This window comes from Tympanuchus pallidicinctus, unplaced genomic scaffold, assembly GCF_026119805.1.
Source record: "Tympanuchus pallidicinctus isolate F22 unplaced genomic scaffold, pur_lepc_1.0 scaffold16, whole genome shotgun sequence".
NCBI lineage: Eukaryota > Metazoa > Chordata > Aves > Galliformes > Phasianidae > Tympanuchus > Tympanuchus pallidicinctus.
The window spans coordinates 19,801,886-19,817,078 of NW_026294679.1; the positions used below are offsets into that span (position 1 = coordinate 19,801,886).

The 15,193-nt window shown below is 46.8% G+C and overlaps 2 protein-coding genes across 14 annotated transcripts in view; one reads left to right on the forward strand and one right to left on the reverse strand.

Annotated features, from left to right (window-relative positions):
- Positions 1-15,193, reverse strand: part of CAMK2G (calcium/calmodulin dependent protein kinase II gamma) — a 111,381-nt gene that overhangs the window by 61,043 nt on the left and 35,145 nt on the right. For all 13 annotated transcript variants that reach the window (XM_052678229.1, XM_052678228.1, XM_052678232.1 and 10 more), the window contains exon 3: positions 578-637. In XM_052678229.1, the coding sequence (XP_052534189.1) occupies positions 578-637 (60 nt within the window). The remainder of the gene's footprint in view (positions 1-577; positions 638-15,193) is intronic.
- PLAU (plasminogen activator, urokinase) overlaps positions 1-15,193 on the forward strand; it is a 128,514-nt gene that overhangs the window by 104 nt on the left and 113,217 nt on the right. The window lies entirely within an intron of this gene.

Below are 15,193 nucleotides of genomic sequence, written 5' to 3' on the forward strand. Positions count from 1 at the left end.
ACATTCCCCCAAACGCTTTTCCAAACCACAACAGAGCAGTCACATTGTTACTCATTACAAATGGAGAACCAGCTTAGAACCAAAGTAGGAAAGTGACATGTTTCTGTTTTCAGTGGGGTTTACTTGTAAAAATGGATATTCTCTCGGGCACAACATTTAATGTGTGAGATGTCTGACAAGAAAATATAAGAACAGATAAAAATAAAGCTGATGAAAGTTAAAGTCCCAAATAAAAATCAACATCACCTACTAAACTAAGTGCAACAAGCTTTACAGGGCAAACAAATCCCAGTAACTAGGCTAGTAACAAAAGTTTTAGTCATCCTGAATATTTTCAAGCAATAAACGTACTGGCTAGTATATTCATCACTGCAAATTACTGTAGAAGGTGGTTACTACTCCTCCTCATGCCCTACCTCTACAATTGCACTCAAATTCAACAGTTCTTTCTGCTGAAAAGCTGCTGCTATGGTGCTACTTTGCATTTTGTGACATCCTGAGCTAGTGGAAATTGCTTCTTCATCACATACAGAATAGCCCACGGATACCAGTGCACGGAGTATCTTTGGATGTTTACCAATATTCGGATGCTTTAGAAGTCGGCAGATTCGAGCTTCACGTTCCAGTTTCTGGTGATCTGAAAGAGAAGGAAACAAGGTATTCAGCTCCACAATTCTGAACTAGGCTCTTGCTCATTTTCAACAAAGAAAGGAACACAGTGACCCAGCTGATGTCCAGAAGCACGGACGAGACTGGGAATTGCTGGAACACAACCATCTCCCAAAATCTCACAGCTGTAACAGCCAATCAGGTGCCTGTAGATGAGGCTGCAAAGGACCTCTGCTTCCAGTAAAGGGTTAAAGCGATAAAGAGATATTCCCTGCTTGGATTCCAAGTGAACAGTAACAGCAACACAAAGGTACTACTCTTCCATCAGATGCACGAACACATGATACCAGTTCCAGGGCTTTTGAGACTTATCCCCTTCTCGAAAGCTGGAGAACAGTCTCTGAAGAAATAGCTCACAGAAAACAAAAGGGACTTGCTGCCAGCCCAGAGAAACATCAGGGAAGAAAGGAAGAGCAGGAGGGAGAAATACACAGGTACTGCTGCACACAGCCAACACATGAAGTAGGGAATGCTGCCAGCTCCGATGAACCGTAAAGGTAACCATACTTCAGTACCCACGGATGGAGTCACTGATGAAATGCTGATCAAGCACTTCCAGTTCTCCAGGCAAGAATTCCTGCCCAAATGCTAAGTATGCTTATTCCAGCCCAAAGGCAACATCAGTTTCAGCAGGACCGTCATCTGGATTAAAGAATAACATATCAAAGAGAGCAGAAAATGGTTTCTCCTCCCCAGAAACGTAACATGCGTAAGTGCAAGGAAAGGAGAGAGAGCTAAGGCAACTCCGCTCATCTTAGCCAAGAAGCAGGGGATCTTTAGCTGCTGAGGCTCAGATAGATTTTTCATTACAGCAATGATCGAGTCCTGGCTTTTCAAAGCCCCATCCTTGCAAATGAAACACACACATCAGATGAGCACAACTTCACTGCAAGGAGCTGAGGGAGGCAAATCTCCAGGGCAGCCCCAGAAGCTCCTGAGCTCTCAATCTTTGGGGATGCAGATATGTACAGAAAGAGAGAGGACTGACTGCCCTTCCCCAGCCAGCAAATGAACACAGCAAGGGAAAGCAGCCATCCCTGCGCTCTACTGACATTTCTCCTCCTGCAGGTCTTCAGCATACAGAGTTGAAAATGCACCTTCTTTGCATTCCCTGTGGGGCACCCTTTTTTCCACAGGAGTAAGCAAGACACTTGGCTGGTTGGGCTGCTCAGCAGATGACTGCTACAAGTGCAGCATCCTCTGATTTACAGGAATCTCACTAGAGATCCACGTAAACAAAGACCCACTGCTCTGCACTGAGAATAGTCCACGCAGCTCCACAGTCTCTGCATGGTCCTCCCTTTCCCTTGCACAGAAAAGCTTTGGGCAACTGTTCTCATCACGAGCAGAAGAGGGAGACCAAGGCAGATATCTCAGCTCAAAACACTTCTTTCCCAGGCTGGGAATAGCAGCTCAGGGCACTGCAGGATTTCTATCTTCTTTCCCATTGCTGAACTGTAGAAAATGTCCCAATTAATATTTTATATGGGCTGAGATGTGCTTACATCCTCATCTGCTACTGTTCTGGGAGGGGGGAAGGTAAATGACTCTTTTCATCTCTCCCTTCTTCTCAGTCCTGGAAATTATTGTTGTTGTTGCATATATTTCACAGCTCCATGCCAGAACCACTCCAATAAAGTAGCAGGCAGGAGGAAAGCCTGGAGAGAATCCACACTCCCAAGGCCCTGGTGCAGTGCAAGCGCTTTCTCGCCTGCATTGCCGGGGGTGCCTTGGCTCCTCTTTTTGCAGTATTTTGCAAATGAAGTTTTAGAAAGTAGTTGCAAGGTAACAGACTGTGCTGCACACTCTGCACCCAGGCCAGGTTCTCACAGCAGGACCACAGTTTAAGATAAACTATCCATAACTCTCTCACATGCCTGGGTCTTGCAAATCCCCTTCTTACCCTCCCAGCTCTACTTGGAACCCCTACAAAAGGGGATCCTTCCCTCACTCAGATCACGTTGCCCTCGTGTGCAATTAGACTTGCTGGGAATCTGTTCCTGAGCACAAGGGTACGGGGAAGCAGACAGCAAAAACAGCTGAGCAAAGGGGAAGGAGAGGTAAGATGTACCACGTGCTGCTCAGCCACTGGGCCGTGACAGCCAGGACAGACAGCTGACAGGAGTGAGGCTCAAACAGAATGACATAACCATCAAAATGCCATGGGAGATGTAAATCAAGAGCAATTGCTCCCCTGCAATCCTACACCCTCTCACAGAGGGAGGGGAGCGGGCAGGGCAGCAGACACAGCAGAACTTGTGACAAGAGGTCATCACCCCACAGCCCGTCCCTCCAGCACCATGCAGCCTGGCCAGAGACCAGAGGAGGAGTACAGCACTCCGGTCACAAGGTACAGCAAACTATTTCTGGTCAGGGTGAAGCATTCTGCACTGTTCTGTCTCCAGGGAAACAAAACAGGCAAACTCAAGCACAGCTTGCAGACAGAAAGTGTGCTCCCTGTGCGACTGCTCCAGGCGGCAACCCCAGCCTTGCAGCCCCAGTGCAGAGCAGCAAAAGGTCAGGCTGGGCTGGGTTGGGCTGGGCTCCTCTGCGTGCTCTGCAGGAGCTCCCATCCAGTCCTGGACAGCATCGGATCACAGCCCAGCTTGTGACCTGAAAAAGAGCTCCGGCCCCGCAAAGATCCCCTTTTTGGTCTTTACTGATCAGTAGTCTTTGGCACAGCACGGGTATTCCACTCCTGTTCCAGGCATTAGTGGCACAGTCAATTCAACACTAGGGGCAAACAACTCGGTATCTAAAAATTTCAGCAATAAACAGAGAGTTGCAATTTTTGTTTTTCTCTCTCTGATCTAATGGCAGTTATTCCCAGTAGGAAACAGGGAAAAAAAAAAAATACAAATTTTATATGCCCATTAGAGCAGTCAAAGGTTGGGCTTGAAGACATTGTAGGCAGGAGCTCACAGAACCGTAAAAATCCAACAGACCTTAACTGCATTAGCTCTTACCAAGAGCTTGCAAAGAAAATCATTTCTTCTCCCCCCTACCAGAAGATCACCCTAATTTCTGCAGACCACATATTGAAGAGAGGTGGAAAACCAGCCCACTGCAAACCAGATTCACCCCATGGCATTGGGCCCATCTCCCACCATTCCAGAACTGCTCAACTTCCACCAGCAATTTCCGTACCTTGCCTAAAACACCATGTATCCTTTAGGAAACATCACGGTTCACGTTTAAGACTTCAAGAGATAATAAAGCCATATATCCAGAGAAGTTACTCCAAACTTTAGTTACTCTTCCTGTCAAATCTCTACATGGCTGTTCCAAGTCTGAATTCATCTATCTCGTATTTCCAAATATTGGATTTCATTAAGTTCCCTTCCTGCTAAATAAGAGAGCTGTCTAGCCCTGAACAATAGCTGATGCTTAAAACTTAAGTACAGGATATTACCAACACTCATCTAATATTCATTTCATGTTTTCCAGCCAAAAAAAAAGAGTCTTCTGCTATTTGGGCAGTACTTCTCTCTACAGATTGAAGCAGCGTCTATCTACCTGGATACAGAAGTGCAGTTTATACAGACCATCTGTAGCAAAATCTAAAAGTAAACGCTCAAGGGGATGGTGCTTAAAAGCAGCAGGACAAAACTTTCTCACGTTTGACACATAAACTAAGATGTTTATTTCTAGTTCCCAGGCCTTTATATAGATAAGATTTCTGAATTTGATTTTAACAACCAGGCCTACGTTTTGCCAAAATATCTTTTGCATCATTGCTCTGCAAACGCCGCTCTAAGTGCCATTCCAGTAATGCTAATATCACATTTCTTTAGAACACAGCTGATAAGAAACAAGCTGTTCAGAGAACTGGGCTTGCTTTGGGTTTTCATTTGTCAGGCCCTTTGCTTTAGCAGAACACAAGAGTAATTGGGTTACTATTCTTCGTGGAAATTACAGACCTGCAGAAGTGAAAGCACAGCTCTTCATACAAACACAGCCCCTTCACTGAACAGATCTGCTTGTACACAACGGGTGGCCAGAAGTGGCAGCGCACAATTCATAATGCCACGGCTGTAACAGATGCTGAGCTGGCTAAACCAAAACAACCCAGCCTCAGTATAAAAGACAACTGACCAAACCCATGATAATTCAGCTTGTATGTTGTAAATTCATCTGACTTCATCAGAAAAAAAAGGACAATGTGATGTAAGATAGGAGCACTGAAAGGAAACAGAAAGCAAAATGCAGCTTTCCTTCATGACAAACTGACAACCTCCCACTGGGCAAGAAATATGACCAGTTCATAATGAAATGCATTTCTCACTCTTCTGTAAGAAAATCCTTTCCTCGTATGATCACCTCTGCCTCTTTCCTCAAAGATGCTGTGGCAGAGATGGACAGAGAAGGACAGACCCTCCTTCTGGGCTCTGTTCCAGACAGAAGTGGTTCCCAGTGTCCTATTCCAGCCACTACAAACACTGCTGCTTTGCAGGTTTACTCCACGCCAGTTCTTTCCCCTCCCAAGGTACCAGAGACCCAAAGAAGAACATTCTCAGACACACAGACAGGGCACAGGACATCTGCAAATCACAGCAGTATATAGGTATCAGGTGAGAACATTTACATAACATTAAAAAAAAAAAAAAAAAAAAAAAGATGAAGGAAAACGTTGCAGCAGTCCATCAGCCTGTTCAGAAGCAGGATGGAGGGATTGCCAGGGAGAGAAATCCCTCCACCCTGCTTCTGAACAGGCTGATAGACTGCTGCAACATTTTTCTTCATCTTTTTTTGCAAGAGGCTGCAAGGTGCTTGTGAATGGCAGAGTTGGACAAGGATACCTGCAACAAAGCCAAGAGGGAATCGGCCCCAAGCAGGTGGGGTGAGGGCTGAGCGCATGACAGTGATATAGCGGAGCCCTGGATCCAGTGCTTGGACTGCAGCTCCCAGGCAGCGTGGAGCAGGGCTGCGTTTCAGCCATCGGCAGCTGCCCAGCCAGGGCCTTGCCATAAGCTGCCCAAATAAGCTGTGAGCAGGGAAGTTAAAGGAGCCGTGCCCTTGGCACCTTGGTCACCCCACCTGTCCCCAGTGCACCGAAGCTTACTGTTCCAGAAAGAAACACCAGCAAAATCATGCTGACAAGCAGAAGACAGCATCGAAAAGAAAATTAAAGAGTGGACAAGACAGGTGCTCAAATAAAGCAAAACAACATTAACCAGAGAAAGCAATTAACCTCACACCTACCAGAAAACAAGGTGGAAAAAGTGAGCTCTGCCACACTTCCTTCAGCCCTCACTAGAAAAACAGACGGCTTTGAACTGATTCCACACACAGAGCTGCACACCCACTGCTGCGTTTGTTTGCTCACTTCACCAAACTGCAGCTGTACTGAGGTCGTGTGGCTAAAGCTCACTATGTACTTCGTGCACTTGACTCCAAAAAAAGAAGAAACAAAAAGGGGGTTTCTGTAGCTGCCTACAAGCTTATCCACCCCAACAGGAGGGAAGATTCTTTCCTAAGCACAATAAGAAGAAACACAACTTGCACTTAGTTGTGAATCATTTTGTTTGATAAAAGACTGTGCTATGAAAAAAAACAAAAACAAAAACCTTGTTTCTCTCTACCAATATACAACCTTCCTGCTCTCAGCTGGTGTGTATATTACTTGGGCTGCTTGGTAACATAGTCCACCTGTCTTCTCCATCCTGCACTAGAACCACGCTTTATCACTGCTGCTAAAGGAGGCTTGAAGTCATCATTCCTGTGGGAACACTCTCTAGATTACATTTCTGAGAATGGGAACAGTCCGGAAGAGGAATCAAACCCAAAGCAATAAATTCAGTTTGATTGCTGTCATCATGCCAATTCCGGGAGACAGTCAATTGGTGCCAGCTGCTAAAATATCTTTTGAGTCACTTCAAGGCAGAAATTGAATTTGCATCAAATAGCACAAGACTGGCTTTAGCCTTCAGGTTTCTTCATGCTTTTTGGTGCTTGTTTCAATTTAAACATTCTCTCTGAGACCTTCTTAGCAGAATGAGTGAGGTCTCTCTTGCTGGACTCCAAGCCATCAACTTCTCTCCATATTTCCCTGTTTTCCAATTGCTGTGCTGCTGAACAGCGCAGATCACTCCGCTTTTGGGATAAGCTGGCAAAAGGCAGCGTGCTATGTCTTGAAGATCAGCAACTCTCAAATCACCACCATTTGCCCTTCTGCAGAAGCTCTGAAAAATGAGATGATGTTAGCCCTTAACAATGACCAGAGGCCCATGTAGATTCAATATATTCTTTCTGACAATTGCTAACAGCAGATGCCTAAAGAAGAACATCAAGAAGGAGAGCACAAAAGAACTCTCCTCAAGCACTCACCCTCCCTCCAGCTCCTTGCAGCTCAGGACTTGCACATTTCCTTTTTGGTACTGCTGCATTCCCATCTCAAAGATCAGCTATTGCTAATACCTCCATAATGGTGCCCTGCCCTGTATCCAGATGACATTCCTGAAAGCCAAATTCTATTCTTAAGCCTCCCCAAACAGTACAACCCCAGCAGCACAACATCCCAAGGGCAGGGGGTACCCATCACAGCCCCACTGCCACCAGAAACATCTCTGCTGCTGGAACCCACCAAGTCACAAGGAGAAGGCACTGCTGAGGCCAGCAAGAGAAGATGGAAGGGGAAGTTGCCTTTTCTCACCCAGGGAAAGCTGTAGAAACTAGAGGGTGGTGAAATCCTCATCATTTGCCTTCAGCCACTGACAAAGCAGGAGGCTTGAGCACCAATGGGACACAATAAACAAACACAGGACTTCTTTCACATAATGCTGGCAGACATGCTTTCGTGACAAAGAGTTTCCTCTAGCAAAACCATGAATATTATTACCTTGTAATAGCATTTTCCCACGCTCTCCCGACCTCCTAAGAAATAAACAACTCCACACACAGAAGTATAACACTAGCCCTAAAAGTACATATGCACATGGATTTTAGAAGGAGCCAGAAAGCTCCCGCAGTTTGAAATAAGCTGCTTTTCCACACATTAGCAACTGGAAACCCCCTGGTCTTATTGCCCTGGGAAAACAAAACTAACTGAATAAAGGGAACAAACCGCACAAACTTAGAACTGCGTCCCCTTTTGTGTTCAAGTAATGTAGAAGTTCAGATTGTGCAGATTTACCAATGCCACACAGCTGAAGACAAGATGGTTTAAGTAATCACACATGTATCCCTGGCTGTGCCCTGAAGAGTGGGCCAGTGTATTTATTCTCTTCCTTATCATTTCTTCATGTTGTACTTACTTTACAAAGAATCTGACTGAAGGCAGATATGAACATATGTGCAACAGTGCTAAAAGGAAAGAAGATAATAGAAATAATTAAATTGATGGATCTTAAAAAAAAAAAAAAAAAAAAAGTCATAGCCTGCATCTTTGCCATTGCAATTTCTATCTATTGTCAGTCAAAACTGCCTTTTCTTTTCAAGTGCATGTTTTTCCATTTATCAGCAAAACTCGTCCCATATATGCCTGTGGCTTATCCAGCAGGTGAGTTTGGTGGGCAGAGGAGAATGCCTGTCCTCTGGCTTCCAGGATTACTCATCCTGGATATGACCAACTGCGCACATCATAATGCAAAGGAAAAGCAGCTTGATGGGTGCAGCAAGAGGAAGCGGGGAGCTCGTCTCACACACACAGCAACTTTCCAGGAACTTCAAGAGCCACAGAAGGTCAGATTACTGAACCACAGCTCACGATGTGAGCACACTGAGGTTGTGTTCATGCCTACCAGGCCTCTCCTTGCTACCAAGGCACAGACAAAGTCACTCTGGGTATTTCACCTGTCACATTACAGTCCAATCTATATAATTGGTGTCTTTCGATGACTTTATTGGTTGATTACTCACACATGCTCTAGCCAAAGGTTTCTAAGCGCTTGTAGGCATTCCAGCCCCAGATCTGCAGACTGGTGACTCCCTCCCCTCCAACACAGTGCCGTAGAGCAGCTCCACCCAGCAGGCTTACAGCTGTTCACACACATGGGGCATCTGGATTTCATGGCTCAGCAGCACCCACTGTGCACTAAGGTACCAGAAACAGCTGCTGCCAACTGCCTTCAGGTGGCAGAGAGGATCTTCACCTGATACTACCTATGCTTCTCTGTAAATGATACACCGGAGAGTGGTAAAAGACAGCAACAGAGGGAGAACTCCTTGATGTGCTCTAACTTCCAACATTCAGCTAAAGATCTTGCCTGCAGCAGATCTCATGGCACGATCAAAGCCAGCAATGCAAAGACACATACCAGCATATAGAAATGGACGGGGCAAGCACCCATTTTAGGCTTGGCTTTGAGATCACCTCAGAACAAAACAATCCAGACAAGGAAGCTCCTCCAGAGCTAGCTATGACACTTATAGAAGGATTCTGGTTTCAAACATTTCACAACTGAGGTTACCTTCCTGTGCTTAGTTAACAGCTATGGTCCCAGATGTCAGTACCTACAGCTTGCTGCTGTAACCAAGAATTCTACTCTTTTATCACCAGAACTCCCCTTGTGTTTATCATCTCCACTTGCTCCACCAGCTGCTGCAAAGAGCTGGTTCTTGCTTCTGCCAGCCTTCTCTCTTCTCAGGGCAACAGGAATGCCTATGCTGCAGAAGGAGGGAGGCACTGGGAGCCATCTTGCAGCAGCACTTACACCACCTCTCTACAGCAAGCATGCAGCCACCTTCCTCTTGACTTGGGAGACAGAACAGCAGCAACAGGCATTAACAGGCAGGCAGAAGCACAGCAAAGGGCAGGAATTCTGTTCTCACTTTATCTGTTGCAGCCAGAAGGCATCGACTGCAGCAGTCACAGCCGTGACACAGAAGCAGCACATTGTAACTGTATGTTCACTGAGAGCAGCACAACTGCCCTGCTGTCCAGCTTGGCTGGGCCTCTGCTCCAATGGCCACAGCAGATTTGTGAGGTAACAGTATTTTACCTCTGCTTGAGTGAGTTTGTTCAGTGCAATTTCAAAAGATGAAGAGATTGTGCATCCCAGAAAATCAAAGAGCTGTGGGATATGAGTGAACCAGAAAAAGGAATAAAGTTTCCAAACCAGAAGATGCAGCAATTAATGCATACTTCTGTCACGGTCACTTCAGACCATGCATCCCATTAGATGATTTCCCTACACCCTTCAGAGAACATGCCCAGCCCAGTCCTCAAAATGTGATGTGCTCCCCCCATGCTGCCTGCACCAGAGCCCTCCCCTTCCTTCCCCCCCCCTTTTCCCTTCCCCCGCCCCTCACCCCACCTCACTCACCACTGTGAGGCCACAGCTCACCCTGCTCCCCTGTGTTTTGCCTCCTGTCACTCATGCTTTCCTCTGAGGCCCCACATCCTGCAGCACAAATTCCCCAAACCCACAAGAAGCCCCAGCTTCCCCCAACCCAAGGGGGAGATGTCTCCTCCTGCCTCCAGACTAGCTGCATGCAGGACAGCCCCAGCCGAGCCCTTCCATCTCTGATTACCCATCTGCAATGGCACCATTTTAAAGCTGCATTTTACAAGAAAGTCACGTGTTCACCTGCTAGTTTGGGGGTAGAGCCAAAAAAAACACACCACTGCATGGGGGAGGGGAGCTGATGCATTTTTTGTTTCACCTGTCCAGCATAACAGTGGCTTCACTGAGAGCAAGAGCAGAATCTCATACACATCCTCCAGATGCTCTTGCCTGGCAGTGGGAAAAATTAAAAAATACAGTACTAAATGAAGAGCAGAGTGGAGGAACATGCTCTGCTCCCCCACAGATCCAGGAAGCTGGAAATGCCAAGAAACGCTGCAGCTCAAACTACACCTTCCATCCTGCCACAGCCCCACGAGACAACATCCACACCTTGGAGCAGTGGGCTGGGGGCACCTTGTCACCATGCTGCAGCACCACACTCAGGAGGTAGAGACTGTGAGCTGAGGGATAAAGAGGGGTGACAATGCTAACCTGCACACACCTCAGTGTGCAGTTAGAAAAGCTGGTTAGAAAGCTGCAGGAACAAGTTTGAGATCAAGCCGGCTGGCTGTAGAATATTAAAGTAAGTAGCAACTCAACAGATTTATTTTCCCTTCTTAAACTTTGCAAAAAAAATTTTTTTGAATAAGTACAGAGTGTGTTTTCAATGGATTCCATGCATTTTCTGCAACGAGATGGTCAGAGCAACAGACTCGGCAGCATCTCACCTTGCATGGAGCCATGCAGTGCTTTTCTTGACTGCCCTTTGCAGATCTCTCTTTAATTGTCCCTAGTCCTACAGACCATGAAGATAGATTTAAGGAAAATTGAAATTTTGAAGTTCTACAGAAAATTACTTACATGGGAAAAAAAAATTATGTTAGGAAACAAACTAATTTTCCATAAAAGAACAGCTAAATTTTATCAGAGAATCTCCAAGTACACAAACATTAAACGTGCAGCATAACGAGCCCCAAAGCACAAGGTTTTCTCCCTCATCTTTAAATGGGATAAAGGAAACAAAGGCATAGGATCACAGAATATCCCAAGTCCCAAGGAAGGGATCTACAAGGATCACTCCTGATTCCACTTGGGACCATCCAAAATCCAAACCTACGTCTGAGAGCACTGTCCAAACGCTTCACAAACTCCAGCACTCGGGCTGTGCTTGCTGCCCTGTGCAGCCTGTTCCATGCCCACCAACCCTCTGGTGCAGACCCTTTCCCTCACCCCCAGCTGCCCTCCCCTGACGCAGCTCCACGCCGTTCCCTCAGCCCTGTCGCTGCCACACACAGCAGAGCTCAGCGCTGCCCTCCGCTCCCTGTGAGGAGCTGCAGCCGCCATGAGGGCTGCCCTCAGCTCCTCTGCTCTGGGCTGAGCAAACACAGGGACCTCAGCCGCTCCTCACACACCTCACCCTCCGGACGCTTTGCCATCTTCATAGCCATGCTTTGGATGCTCCCTAACAGCTTTTTGTCCTTCTCACGCAGTGGCACAGACCCGCAGCACTGCTGGAGCTGAGGCCGCACAGCACAGCAGGACACCCCTCCCCTCGCCCGGTGGCAGTGCTGGGCCTGGTGCACCCCGAGGTGCGGGGCCCTATGGCTGCCAGGGCACGCTGCTGGCTCACATTCAACTTGCTGACAACGATAGCAGAGGTACGGAAGCCAGAGACCATGTCAGCAACAAGTCTGTGAACAAACTCAGACCTGCGGAGTTCCAGTCCTTCACTGCCTGATTTTTACCCTTCCAAAGGAAAATGAAGGCAGAAACAAAGCACTTCATGTCTAATGGATTTGTAAGGGTTTGTCAAAGGAAGAAGAGCAAGAAGCAAAAGGAGCAGCATTACCACTGCTGTAGTAATACATCATCCCATCTCACACTGGGAAGCATAAAATCTTACATTACTACCATACCAAATATTCTTATAAGTTCCATGTTCAGAGATGCAAACTAAGCAAACAAACCCCAACATTTAGCCTGTTTGGGCAGAGTTGCCATACAGAGCTGCATAGAGCTGAGCAGCTGCCCTGCTACCCCTGCGCCTGCTTCTGCACATTTCCTGGGAAAAAGGTACTTGACTCATCTCTGTTCCAAAAAAGCAGCTGCTGTGTTCCAGTTTTGATTTATTCTCTGGCTAAGTTCATTTCTTGTTTTGATGAATGTTTAATGCTTCAGGCTAGATCAGTTTAGATCTTGTTTGTCTGGGGCCATTCAGCACTGCTGCTTTACTGCAATACTAATTTTGAGGCCACCCACTGTTTTCTGCCTCCCACTCCCTTTCCATCCCCCCCCAAAAAATGTCTTTGGCTGTTGTTTCAATCTAAATTACATGGTGCACTTTGGCACTGAATCCACAGCACCAGATCAACACGTCTGAAACTTGACAAACCTCAAGAGATGACGGGCCAGGTAATACAAGAGATGACAGATCTCTGTCACGGGACAAACCTTGTGACAGACAGACCAACCAACCCAGAAGAGCAATGCTTACTGATGAGGTCCCACACAGACACTGCTTAGCAAACAAAAGCTGGCTAAGATCTGAGAGACGGAACTGTAGCTTTTGTGTGATTTCAAAGCCTGTGGATCTTAAGTTGCTGCGTATCCCAAGAAAAAATGAGAGAGGAAAAGGAAGGTGTGTCAGGAAGAAAAAGAAAATACCATGAAGCAATTATTAAAACACGGACACTGGTACTACAAAGCAACTTCCTCTGTTGAGACTGAGTTTTAAAGGGGGGTGGGGGGGTGGGAGGAGGAGGAGTTTGAAGTCTGAAGACAAAAGCCTCATCTTCTACACAGCACAGGCAGGAGAAATAGTGGCAGAGAAAGCCGCTCCCAGACTACCCAGTGGACTGCCTCAGCTCTGATCTAAAGGAGTACTTCTGCCACACTCAGGATGTTATTCTGACACTCATAGGTTGAAGTTCAATCCAAAACAATTAAAGAGAGCATGATCTCCTGCAAGTAGAGCTCCCAGCAGCCTTCCACAGCTCCGCACGTGCTGCACAGAGCTAGGATCCAGCCTTCAGGGCACCTTGTTAAAAAAGGCTCTCCAGCAGCCACCACTTCCAGCAAGCAGCAAGGGACGTGCTTCCCCACATGCTCCTTTTTGCCATCTCTTCACAGACAGCTGGTCCTGCCAGAAACAACTTGGGACCTGCTCATCTCGTCACCAAAGGTATCTCCCTCTTTCAGCTTCTCTCCCCTTCGGTTCTCCTGCAGCATACCTCAACACTACAGTTTTTAGGTAAGGCTGGCAGACAGCTGAAGAAATTTGACTGCTGCAACCCTAGCACAGAAACAGAGTGTCTCTCAAACTGCTTACATCCAACACAGGGTAGAATCTGATGAGACAGCAGAGGAAGTGCAGGGAGGCCTAGAAAGCATGTCCTCCGGGCACTGGTAAATACCAGCATGAAATGTGCTTCTCAAGGCAAACATAAAGAGCACCTACAGCCAGGAACATGAGCAGGAGATGAGGGCGACTCAGGAAGTACCTAGCGGGAAACCACAAGAAAAAGAGCAGAGCATGAGAAGGAGAGAGCAGTGCAAGGAAAACAGGATTACATGGCAGGAGAAAGCCCAGCTTAGCAGGCCTCAGCACAGGGGAGCAGAGGACAGCACAGCAGTGCCCAGGGGAGGCTGTTTGCCTTCATGGGCCATAAACCCTAGCAGCAGCCAAAGCTGTTGACCATGTTAACCCAGCAGCTCTACAGAAAATCAGTCTGGTAGTCCCTGTTGTTGTCATGAAGGGCAATTGGTTTTCCTTTTTACCACTATTTAAAAGAATTCCTGTACTTTGCTTTTCACCCATGCCATGAAATGCATCTCTCTCAAATCAGACCACCTCTCATCATGGCTGAGGGGGTGCCCGGACAGGGCAGTTTGGCTTCACACTGTCAGCCAATACCCAAAGCAGGGCTGTGGTGTTGGCTAAGCAGCTAAGGAAGTTTCTGCTTCCAGCCCATCTGCTTATTCTCACCTTCTCAACTGAATCCACTACAGATCAGCTTCCTGGGTATCAGCTCGAGAGCAGAGTGGGGAAAAAAGAGGCAGAAAAGGCAAAGTTTTCTCTGAAGTCTGTCGAGCTTCCAAAGCAGTTGATAAAATCAACAGTCTTAACAGAAACTGCCCACTGCAAACAGCAACCAAATAAAGCCGCTAGTTCCTAAATGGCTGATGACCAAACCACAGCTGTGACAGGGGGAGGAAGGGGGAGTGCGCATGAATCCTTGGGTGAGTCACTCGCTCCCTGCATCCCTGCTGGCCTAGATAAACACCGCTGCCAGCCAACGATGGGTGCCGCAAACCAACTCTTAAGCCCACAGCATCCCTGCTGTTCATCTCCTGGCAGGCACACAGCCCGCACAGAGCACCACAATCTCTGCAACTGTGTGGTAGGAGAGGTGGTCACAGTAGCCATGAGGTATTTGAGGTTCCCTTAAGGCTGCCACAGACTTGTATGTCCCTTTTTGTCCTTTTGCCTGCTTTCATGAGTCCCCTACAAGGTCTGGGGTCTCTGGCAGCTAAGGAGGCATTATAAAGCTCCCTCTTAGAAGAGAAGGTTGGAATAAAGGTAAAAGCAAAATAAAAATCAACATAGTGATGAAGACCTGTGTAGGAATTTGCTCATTCCTGTACTGATGTTAGTTTGTTTCCAGTGCTTGCTGTCTGCTTGTACCATGTTAGCAGTGAGTTCTGATGGATCACACCCAGAACTGCTGGACAGAGCTTCGGGAAGAAAACAGCAGCAAGCCTGCTAATTACTTCAAAGCAGAAAATTCATTGCAATTCAGAGCAAATCATATCAATTCTAAATCAGCATCCCCCCTACAGATACTCCAAGGACAGCGAAATGGTTTGGAACAAACACCACAGCCAGTGAGATCTCTACAACACAAAAGAAAGTCTTAAGTAGTGTAATGGTGACATACCACAGCTGAAAATCCTGCTGTGAAGTCATTTACTCATTGTAGAACTGAGGGTTTATAAGTAAGTACACAATGCAATCCCTATGAGAAAGCCTCTAAAGTTTTAACTGTCCTTACCTGTTGAGTAGCTGACAGATTTCTTTC